The sequence below is a fragment of the Myxine glutinosa genome, chromosome 12 (assembly GCF_964187855.1).
Source record: "Myxine glutinosa chromosome 12, kmMyxGlut1.1, whole genome shotgun sequence".
In the NCBI taxonomy this organism is placed as follows: domain Eukaryota; kingdom Metazoa; phylum Chordata; class Myxini; order Myxiniformes; family Myxinidae; genus Myxine; species Myxine glutinosa.
The window spans coordinates 84,656,503-84,668,613 of record NC_136272.1 but is presented as its reverse complement, the minus strand read 5'-3'; the positions used below and the strand labels follow the sequence as shown (position 1 = coordinate 84,668,613).

General features: G+C 43.4%; 1 protein-coding gene across 2 annotated transcripts in view; it reads right to left on the bottom strand.

Annotated features, from left to right (window-relative positions):
• The window catches only part of LOC137437560 (cyclin-Y), a 69,588-nt gene that overhangs the window by 24,640 nt on the left and 32,837 nt on the right, over nucleotides 1-12,111 (bottom strand). Inside the window, exon 2 of one of the 2 annotated variants that reach the window (XM_068131988.2) lies at nucleotides 8,981-9,151. In XM_068131988.2, the coding sequence (XP_067988089.1) occupies nucleotides 8,981-9,151 (171 nt within the window). The remainder of the gene's footprint in view (nucleotides 1-8,980; nucleotides 9,152-12,111) is intronic. The other variant, XM_068131989.2, reaches the window with a different exon arrangement.

The following is a 12,111-nucleotide window of genomic DNA, read 5'->3' as shown; positions in this document are numbered from 1 at the left end:
TTCCCAGTCATACCCAGCTGCTCCTGGACTCTGTGTCCTTTCCTCCTGACAAGGTGGAAAAGTTTCTGTCAACCCTCGACTCTGATACTGCAACTGGTCCTGACGGCATCAGCCCACGGGTCCTAAAATCATGTTCTTCCGCTCTTTCACTCCCTCTTTCTGTTCTCTTCACTCTCTCTTTTGCTCAAGGTCATCTGCCATCTGCTTGGAAATCAGCCAACATCACCGCTTTGCACAAAAAAAGGTGCAAAAACAGATCCCAGCAACTACAGACCAATCAGCCTTCTCCCAATTATCAGCAAAGTCATGGAATTCCATCATTGCTTCAGATATTAAATCTTTCCTCTTCTCCAATGGCTTGATCTCTGATCATCAATTTGGTTTCAGACCTGGTCACTCTACTCTGGACATGCTGCTTCTGCTTTCTCAACAATGGATGGAGGTCCTCAACGCCAAACAGGAAATTAGAGCTGTCTCCCTTGACATTTCACGTGCCTTCGATACGGTCTGGCACCCTGCTCTGCTCACCAAACTCTCCTCCTTTGGTATCCATGGAAATCTCCACGCATGGCTGGCGGACTTCCTCTCTGGTCGTAGTCAACGTGTGGCCCTGAATGGGTTTCTCTCATCTCCTCTTCCTGTTCAGGCTGGAGTTCCCCAAGGTAGTGTTCTGGGCCCTGTGCTTTTTCTGGTCTTCATCAATGATCTCTCTGACTCTCTTGAAAATCCTCTCTATCTCTTTGCTGACGACTCTACTCTCTGTCGCTCCATTCCTCATCCCTCAGATTGGCAGTCTGCAGCCTCCTCACTCTCTGCAGACCTGGACAAAATCACAGACTGGGCAAACAAATGGAACACGTCTTTCAATCCTGATAAATCTCACACTCTTACGATGTCTCTCCGAAAAGACCGACTGGAAAACCCTCCCATCCACTTTCTGAATAATCCTCTCCAAGAAGTTCTGTCACTCAAGCTTTTGGGTCTCACTATTTGCCATGATCTTTCCTGGGAAAACCACATTTCAAATCTGGCCTCCAAAGCCAGTCGCCGACTGGGCATCCTCCGTCGTGCGAAGTCCTTCCTTGGCACACCTGAGCTCCTCACCACATACAAGGCTTTCATCCGCAGCTCTATGGAATACTGCTCTCCCCTCTGGTCTGGTGCTCCTGCCTCACACCTAGCCCGTCTTCACGCTGTTGAAACCAAAGCGTTCAGAATCATTGGAATCTCCCTCGATGAAGCTAACTCCAAAGGCCTTTCACTCACTCACCGCAGGCAGGTTGGTGGTCTTTCCGTCTTCTACCGACTCCTCTCAGGCCTTGCCCCCCCCCCCCCCCCCCAGCCCTCTCTGGGCTCTGTCCCCCAAATATTCCTACAGGTCGCACAAGATCTGCCTGCAACCCTCTTATGGTTAAACTGCCAAAATCAAGACTTTCTGCTCACCTTCACTCCTTCATTCCTCTTTTCTCCCGCCTCTGGAACAAACTCCCTCACTCTCTTCAATCCCACTCCACCCTCCAGGTCTTTAAAACAGCTGTTCACCACCATCTCTTATCCTCCCCCATCCAAAACCTTGATCTTTTCTACCCCCGCTAATTTCGGTCCCCTTGTGTTTTATACCTTTCCCCCCCCCCGCCCCCCCTCCCCCTCCCACGCCTCCTGCCCCCAAGCCCTCTCCCTCCCACACTTCTCCCTGCTCTCAAATGTTGTGGTTGTGTGCTTCCCCTTCTCTCCCCATCTTGTCTTCCGCTCCCTCTTGTTGTATATTTTGTTTGTCTGGTTGATTTGTTTGTGAAATAAATGTTAGCTCTTTCACGAGCCTCGATTCAGTATACAAAAAAAAAAAAAAAAAAAGTCTCTTGCTCTTCCTCTGCCCCAATTGGTTTATCCGATCATGTCCTTGTAAAAGTAAACATCTCTCCAGCAATTCTCAGAGAACAACCTTAGTGCTAACAAGTCTGAAAATTCACTCAGGCAAACTGGCAGGGACTACAAGCAGCCATCACACTTCAGGACTGGTCTACTATATCTACCGCCCCTGATATTAACACAGCCTGGGAATTCTTCCACAGTAACCTGCTCTCTCACTTACGCACAGATTCATCCAATGCTCTCTCCAGTTATCACACTCATCTTCTACCACCCATGGTACACCGAATCCGGTGGTGAGACAGTTGCCTTGAAACAACTTGCATTCTCTTCCTGGAAAGCAAATCCAACAGAAAGCAACCTAAGATAACTCTGCAAAACCTGCAACAAGTGTTTGCCAACTCTCAGGAAAGCCAGTAAACAACATATGTCCAACCTTAGATTTAACTTTCAAACTTTTCTCTCCTCTAAAACCTGGTGTCACCTTGTTAAGTCTGTTTCTGGTGTATGCTCCCCCTACATCCACTCCCTATTCAGAAATAGCACCAGAGCAGACTCTGCTCATGAGAGCACCCAATGACTTGTTTCTGCGTTTGCTTCAAAATCTTGCGTCTCCAAACACCCCCTCTCTCTGTACCCAACCCCTTCCCAGTCATAACCAACTGCTCCTGGACTCTGTCTTTTGCACCTGAGAAGGTGAAGTTTCTGGCAACCCCTCGCCGATACTGCAACTGAACTGGACAGCATCAGCTCATGTGACCTAACAAGAATGACCGCACCGTGGTCATAACCTGTGACAAAATAACGGGCCGATTGGGAAACACGCATTTAATGCGCTATTAAAAGATTAACTTGACACCTCTCATCCATGACAGCCACCTGTAGCTCCTGTGGACCTGTGATATTTCACAGGTAAAAATCTGCTCCGCTGCACTTTTTACCCTGTCATTTGCCCAAAGTCATTGTCCATCAGATAGGAAGTCAGCCAACATTATTGCATTGCATTAAAAAGGGGGCAAAAACCGATTCCTTTAACTCCAGACCATTTAGGTTACCTCCATTTGTCATGACTGGCTTACAACACTGAGCATAAGTAAAGCCATACGGTCCGTACATCACATGCCGGTCTCATATAGACAATTATTTTTGGTTCCATGTCACAACCAATGAGAGAGTTGCTTCTTGGACGCTCGGACACAGGGAGTGAAGCTTCTGCAGTTCGGCAGCATTTTGATGAAGGCTTTACAAGATTTATTTCAAATTCCATGAGCTGTTCTTATTAAGTGAACAATGAGGGGGCTTCATGTATTTGGCTTTTACATTCTGTTCTATATATAACCAAACTAACATTCTGCCGTGTTCGTGCTTCGTCGGACACTCCACCATCCTGGATTGATTTTGCCGCCTTTTGGCGTGGGTAATACTCATTAATTTGAAGAACCATTAATTTGACTTATTTTTGTCGATTGCTTTCAGCGAACTGGATGTCGTATCTGTATATCAAGTTCTTCCTGACCATCGCCACACAGACAGGATTAGGCACAATGAAGGACCACGGTTGGACACCAATCAGTTGCTCTGTGCTTCGCTACATCTTTTCGCTACATCTTTGGATCTTCGACCACGGGTTAGCTGAACTTCATACTTGTGGTGAGTTGGAATTATTATGTCTGGATTGTTATAGCACAGCATACAGTGTACAACAATTTGCACAACTGAATTTCTACACATTCATCAGCAAGAACAGGGAATCAATCAATCCTCACAGTTTTTTTTTTTTGTTTTTTTTTGTATACTGAATCGAGGCTCGTGAAAGAGCTAACATTTACTTCACAAACAAATCAACCAGACAAACAAAATATATACAAGCGTTACGCCTAGGTCCCCCGTCGGGGAAGTGATGTGAGTTGACAAAGTGGAACACGCAGAAAACATGCAATGATATGATATTTCGCTCACAAGGGTCAGACATACATGGAGGCGACCATCTCGGATTTTGACGTGGCGACCCAATTTTCAATAGCGTTCTTTCTTATGCCTAGATACACCCACACACCAGAAGGTACTTTGCTTATTTTTCAAGATATTTCGCTCACAAGGTTCAGACATATATATATGGTGGCGGCCGTCCTGGATTTTGACGTGGCGACCCACTTTACAATAGCGGTCTTCCTTATGCCGAGATACACCCACACACCAAATTAGAAGTTGGTACTTCGCTTATCTTTCAAGATATTCATCTCAAGATTCAGACATACATGGCGGCGGCCATCTTGGATTTTGACGTGGCGACCCAATTTTAAACAGCGTTCTTCCGTGTGCCCAGATACACCCACACACCAGATTAGAAGTTGGTACTTCGCTTATTTTTCGAGATATTTCACTCACAAGGTTCAGACATATATATGGTGGCGGCCATCTTGGATTTTGACGTGGGGACCCAATTTTCAATAGTGTTCATCCTTATGGCGAGATACACCCACACACCAAATTAGAAGTTGGTACTTCACTTATTTTTCAAGATATTCATCTCACAAGGTTCGGACATACATCATGGCGGCCATCTTGGATTTTGACGTGGCGACCCAATAGATACACCCACACACCAGATTAGACGTTGGTACTTCGCTTATTGTTCGAGATATTTTGCTCACAAGTTTCAGACATATATATGGTGGCGGCCATCTTGGATTTTGACATGGCGACCCAATTTTCAATAGTGTTCGTCCTTATGCCGAGATACACCCACACACTGGATTAGAAGTTGGTACTTCCCTTATTTTTCAAGATATGCAGGTTACAAGGTTCAGACATACATGGCATCCGACATACATGGCGACGGCCATCTTGGATTTTGACGTGGCGACCCAATTTTAAACAGCGTTCTTGCTTGTGCCGAGATACACCCACACCAGATTAGAAGTTGGTACTTTGCTTATTTTTCAAGATATTCATCTCAAGTTTCAGACATACATGGCGGCGGCCATCTTGGCTTTTTACGTGGCAACCCGATTTTAAACAGCATTCTTCCTTGTGCCGAGATACACCCACACCAGATTAGACGTTGGTACTTCGCTTATTTTTCGAGATATTTCGCTCACAAGTTTCAGACATATATATGGTGGCGGCCATCTTGGATTTTGATGTGGCGACCCAATTTTCAATAGCGTTCGTCCTTATGCCGAGATACACCCACACACCAAATTAGAAGATGGTACTTCGCTTATTTTTCAAGATATTTATCTCACAAGGTTCAGACATCCATGGCGGCGGCCATCTTGGATGTTGACGTGGCGACCCAATTTTCAATAGCGTTCTTCCTTATGCCTAGATACACCCACACACCAGATTAGAAGTTGGTACTTCGCTTATTTTTCAAGATATGCAGGTTACAAGGTTCAGACATACATGGCATCAGACATACATGGCGGCGGCCATCTTGAATTTGGACGTGGGTTGCACCCACACACCAAATTCGAATGCGGTCCTTCGCTTACGCATGCACGCATGCACGCACGCACGGACGGAGGGGAAAGCCATAGTCCCCCTTTCGCTCCGCTGAGCGACGGGGTACAAAAAAGAGGGAGCGGAAGACGAGATGGGGAGAGAAGGGGAAGCACACAAAGCACACAGTTGACACAAAATAATTCCTATTTTACAATGATCTCATTTTACATCACCAATTCCGTTTCAGACCAGGTCACTCTACCTAAGCCATCCTGCCACGACTCTCCCTAAAATGTATGGAGGCCCTCAATGTCTGACATGAGATCAGGGCCATCTCTCCAGACATATGTTAAACTTTCAATAGTCAGACATCTGGCCTCGCTCTCCAAACTCTCTGCCTATGGTGACTAAAGTCAATTCCACTCTTGGATTACTTTCTCCACTCTCGTAGCCTACATGTGGCTCTCAATGGAATCATTTAATCTCCTCTCCCTGCATTGCCCCAGGGCAAGGTTGCAGTGCTCAAAGGCATTGTTCTAGGCCCCATCCTATTCCTAATCTTCATCAATGATCTCTGACTCTGGAAAATCCTCTTTATCTCTTTGCTGATTAGTCCACCCTCTGCCATGACAGGCAGAGGGTGGAGTCATCAAAAAAGAGATAGAGACTGGCAGACTCTTCCCTCTCTGCAGACCTTGGCAATAATCACAAAATGGTCAAACACTTGGAATATGTCTTTTAATCCTGAGAAATCTATCCATCTCCATCTCTCTCCATCGCTCTCTCCCTCTATCACTGTAAGGTCTACCTTCTCAATAATCCCCTCGAAGAGGTTCAGTCACTCAAACTCTTGGGTCTCACTCTCAGCATTGGTCTTTCTTGGGCAAAACACATTTCAAAGTTGGCCTCCAAAGCCAGTAGTTGACTGGGCATGCTGTCATACAAAGTCTTTCCTTGGCACACCTAAACCTCTATCAAACTACAAGGCTTTCATCCGCAGCTTGATGGAATACTGCTCTCCCATCTGGCCTGGCTCATATTTATTTATTTATTGATAGAGAAATATCATATTTATTCTGTGCAGACAAACAGACAGACAGACAAAAAGACTCAAATGCAATACCCTCTCCTCTGGCGAGGGTAACAAAGCTTGACTCATGCAAGCAGAGAGCGGCCATTTTCCAGTGCACAACTATTCACTGCACATAAAACGCCACCAACGACACACCGCATGACATACGCCACTGCCACACATTCAATGATGCGGGAAACGCTCCCTTAATAAACGTATTTGATTGTCATTCAGTTCACATGCACGCAGTCGGCAATTACAAAATAGGAGACCTTCATATTTGAACGCACCTTGAGCATGCACAAACACAACCAATGGAGTGGGTGGATGCAACCATAAGTTATCCAATGAAAAAAAAAAAGGGGCTTTTGCTGAATAAAGATTCAAAGTGCTACATATTTTATTGACTGACAAAGACATTTCACCTGCAGAGAGTGGTCAATTGAACTGACAGTTAACCATTCAGCTTGTAGTGAAAGGTTGAAAATTCCAGGCCTGGTTACATACTCAAGAGATGGAAGCAATGTGTTTTGGGGATTTTTTTTGAAAATGACAAATTTTTAAGTGGTGTTGGCCACCACTGCATTGCCTAACTCGATCATTCAATCCAACGAGGAGGTGATGACAAGTGGCAATATTTCCAACCAGTTAAAATTTTAAAACAAGAGGGATCAATCAATGAAACACACCAAGTCAATCAGTCTGCCACACAGAGAACAGTCGCACCTGCTTATTACATACAAAAAATAGAGACAATGCTTTAAATAGATGCCTGGCTTACAATTTTACAACAAAACGGGCTTTGTGATGCGACGGTAAGAGCAATGCATTGTGGGATAGAGTAATTATTTGGAGGAAGTGTGGGGCTGGGAGAACTGTCCCGTTACTTGCACTTTCTTTTGGATGTTAAAGACCTTGCGGAATTGCTAAAACAAGAGGAAGCCTCAAAGTTGTTAATATGGAAAATTTTAACCTGCTGCTTCCTGTAGAAAGTCCGAACCATGACGGATGCGAGTCTGCTATGAACACTTCATTTTTACAAGGGGCCTGTGGAGTTGGGTTCTCCTAGGCATGACTAGTCCCTGGAAGATCTACTACTGTCCACAGAACGGAAGCAGTCCTTCGTCAAACCTTCTCCAACCCTAAACTGTTATGGTTGTTGCAGCACCACAAACTTCTTCACCACAATGACATTTAACTAATTTGGTGGAACAAGCTGCTGATGTCCAAGTGTCGGTAAAACCCCTGAGTTGAATACAATTTTTTATCGTCTTTACAAGTATAAAGTTTTCTGGCTGATCGCTTCAAGTTAATTTTTCTCAAATCATGGTATTTTAGTAATTGTACACCGCTCCTTTCCAATTCTGTCTCCAGGCGCTGCATGACGTCATCGCCAGGCACTGAAGGCAGCGTGAGTTTTAGTTTTAACTCAGTTTTAACTCCGGTTGTTTGTTTTCTTGTTTACTTGTTTGTTTGTCCGGGCGATATCTCAGCCATCCTTTTAACTAGGAAGCTGAAATTTCAGCACAATTGTGAGCAACTGCTTTGGCAAAAACCGCATTTTTGATAAATCAATTAATTGATTAGTTACTTAATTATTATCGATTAATTAAGTACTTATATATTTCCTTTCTCTTCTGGGCATTATCTCAGGCACCTTTTGAGTTAAGAAGCTGATATTTGGACATGACAATGACCAAGTGATTTGGCAGTAAATGGTATTTTTGATTTATTGATTAATTGATCAATTATTCGATTGATGACTTCATTAATTAATTTTTTTAAGTTACAGATTCAGATGAAATGGTGGTGGTTTAGGTATTCTATTTGCCAATTGATTAATAATTTAATTATTTTACCATTACTATTTATTTATTTTCATTATTAATCACTTATTTATTTTCTGTCTCATCTGGGCAATATCTCAATCACCTTTTGAGCTGTGAAGCTGATATTCGGACACGACAGTGACCAAGTGATGTGGCTATAAAGGATATTTTTGATTTATTGATTAATCATTTAATCGATTTATTATTTATTGATTCATTATTTATTTATTTATTTCGATTAATGACTCATTTTATCAATTTTCTAAAAGTTACAGCTTCGGATGAAACACTGGTGGTCAAGGTATGTATGCTTTTAGCCAATTGATTAGGAAATTATTTTATTACTATTTTTTTATTTTAATTATGCAATTAATCAATCACTTATCGTACACCTCTCCCTCTCAATACCGTATCTATGTGCTGCACAGCGGCACTGCCGGGCGCCTGGGGAGCCCCGGCAATGCCGCGCTGGAGGATATTTATTTATTTGGCATGGGGGCGGTGTAAGCATATTTATTTATTTGGCATGGAGCGGTGTACTTTAAATGTATCTGTACTTGTACATGCCATTTTCAATAACTGCAATCACAAATTGAGATATATTTTGCACCTGATATTCTAATTTTCACTACCGCAGAGCTCCAAAATGTCAGCTAATGGAGTGGCAGGTCCTTGTGGTGACAAACTAGCTGGTAATAAACCCAAACTCTCAGAATGCAAGGAAGCAATTCCTGCAAGTTTGCATAAAAGCTAACATTATAACCAGAAAGCCTTGCTCTTGCAGCTGCATCCAGCCCAGGAACCTTGTGTGCCTTCAATTGTAGAATATGGTTTTTCATTGTGCACCCAGAGCTCGCACCGTCTGTCTGGGACTTGCTCAGAAAGATGGTGCTGACCCGTGCGTGATCAGATGGGTTGCACTCGGCCCCAGTGTCTGTCAGACAACAACCATACATGTGGGAAGAGGGGGGGGGTGGGGGGGGGGGGTGAGATAAAGGTTAACAAATGATCCTGGAACAGTACAAAAATATTTATTTCATTTTTTGTTGCAAAAGAATATCAAGTGAAATTGGAAATTAAACCTAAACAACAAAGTATGCAAAGACTGAAAAATATTTTCTTATACAAGTTTGAAAATGGAATACCGTACCCAATTTCAAGGCTCCTGGAGAGACATGTACATAGATTAACCAGATTAACAAAGAACCTGTAGTCTAGTAGGAAGACTAGGTCCCCCTGCACCCCCCGGAGATATACTTCTAATCAGTGTTTCTAGATTGGAAAAAATGTGTAGAAAATGACTAGCTATGGCCCCAAGCTGAAAAAATGTCCCACATACCATTTTTATGCAAATTACTGCTGCCATTATCAAAAAAACGATTTTTGACATATCTCAGCCAATATTGCAGATAATTGAAAAATGAAGGTGTCTAGACCCATGTTTTGAAGGGCATAGATCATGATAGAACTATTCATAACATGATTACATGTGTCTATGGTATACTAGTATGCATATTAATGCTGTAATTACAAAATAATCAGTTTTACAAATGATAAGGATACGTTAATACTGCAGATAACTTAACATGGTACATAAGGGGTCTAAACCCAGGTATTTTCAAGGTTAAATGTCAACAAGATGCTCCTGAGTCTTGCATAGGGGCGGGACATTGGCAGTAACATTGGTACCACTCAACTTTTCTTCCCACCATTGACTTTGTATTGCGAGAGATTTTCACTTGCTTATTTAAAGGTTTCTCACCCAGCCCACGTAAAATCTACCAACTCCTGCTGTTAACTCCCAAACATATTTTTTTATGTTATCCAATCACAGTGCAGAAATGACAGACTAGAGATCCAAATTAGTGCTGCTATAGCTGCCATTTTACATTTCCATCCATGTAACATGCGCGCTCGCGCGCTCGTATCAATTGGTAATGTCGCGCGCTCGTATCAATTGGTAACGTTGATGTTATTGAATACCTCAGTTGAAAGTTCAGTCTTCCATTCCATCTGTGTGTTGTTCTTGGTATTCATCCTCCAATCTAGCCAGGTAAGATGCTAACTATAATGTTACTCACACTCTTGACTTCAGTTTCTGCATGAAATCATAAACAGGCAGAATAACAGCTGAGCCAGCTAGCACCATGTTAGCTAACGTTAAAGCTAGCCTCATCTATGTACAGTATGTTCCTAATGTCGGTGTAACTTAAACTTTTGTTAATGCCAAACATGAGACATATCTGTTGACTTCTGTATATGAATTGAACCAGAAAGAGGCACGACAGCTGAGCTAGCTACAGTAACTTAGCACAATGTTTCATTGGCCTAGATAGCTAACGTTAGTGTGGAAGAATTTAGATGTTTTAGCTATTAGCACTTTTGATGCCACTAAACATGGTTTAGTCAGCTAAAAAGTACCCTAGTGTAGAACATGACTCAGAACCTCTGTTACCTCACTGAAAACTCAGAGCCTCCTTTCACAGGCACTTTTAACATCATTCGTGATTTCTTATTTGTCATTTAACAGTGATGGTAGACATCGACAGCAAGCATGCCCAAAAGAAAACGGAGTGTAGAACCTGCAGCCCAAAGCTCTCCTCCTACATGCATCCTTCATGTACCATCCATGTCTGATCATGGGGATTTCACGCCCCTCCGTAAAATTAAAGGATCTGCTTCAGAAAAACTGCAACTGCTTCAAAAGATCCGGGATAGACGTCTCAACCAACCGCATGACTCCCCATGTCGTATGCAATCAGTATGTGATCAGATCCCGGCAACTCTTCCTGATGACCTAGAAAGAGTAGGATATCACAGCAAGTGTTATAAGCACTTTGTCCGCCACTTTCATCGTCTGGGAGATGATACAGAACCAGGGCCATCAACCTCATCATGGCATCACTCTCCTCGTAAACCAGGAGGTTCTGCTGAACCCATCTTCCCGCCAGAGTGTATATTTTGTGAGAAAGTTGAGACCAAAGATGCTCATCGCAATACTGAGAGGCCTACAACCTTCCCATCCTTTAAAAACAAAGAAAATGCATGGGAGCAAATCGAAACACGGGCTGAGAAAATGGGTCTCTATCGACTCCATCGAAAGGTGAAAAACAAAGACCTCTTTGCATGTGAGGCCAAACACCATCCGTCATGTTTTAAAGCTTTCCGCACAGCATTCTACAACTATGAGCGTGCGATTCACAGAGCCGAAGCACCAAAGGAGCAGGCTTGCATGTCAGCCGCCCATGAAAAGGCATTCAACTCAGTACTGGAACACATTCAAACCCAGGTCATCCAGCAGAATAAAGTTCTACAGCTTTCTTCCTTGCGCTTGCTCTATGTCGAGGAACTGAAACTGAATGGATATGAGAACTCAAATTATCGGTCAGAGAAACTACTGAAACGCCTACAGAATGACCCAATCAAGGAGCATATCCACTTCACGAAGGTTGATCATGACAAATGTGATGTCATTTCTTTCTGGCTTGTGCACAGCTCAAACATAACAGTTTCCAATGCTCTCGCACGAGCATTCACACTCGGAAGCACAAACAAGAACCAAAATGTTGCCCTCCAACTTCGCCAGGGTATTCTACAGGCTTTCAGAGAGTGTAAAGACCAACCATGGCCACCAACAGCTGAAGACATGGAGCTCAATCCTGAAGACATCCTACCTCCAGACCTTGTCCGCTTTCTCAGCGTGCTAATGACTGGCAAGGAGGGCATCGAGACAGAAAAGGTGAAGCGTCTGGTCTTCTCCATTGGACAAGATCTGTGCCGTGCAGTGTCAGATGGAAAATGGAAGTTACCAAAGCACATTCTCCTCTGTGTGACTGTAAGGCACCTGTTCCGAAGCAAACAGCTCACCACAATACTACACAGGCTTGGACACTC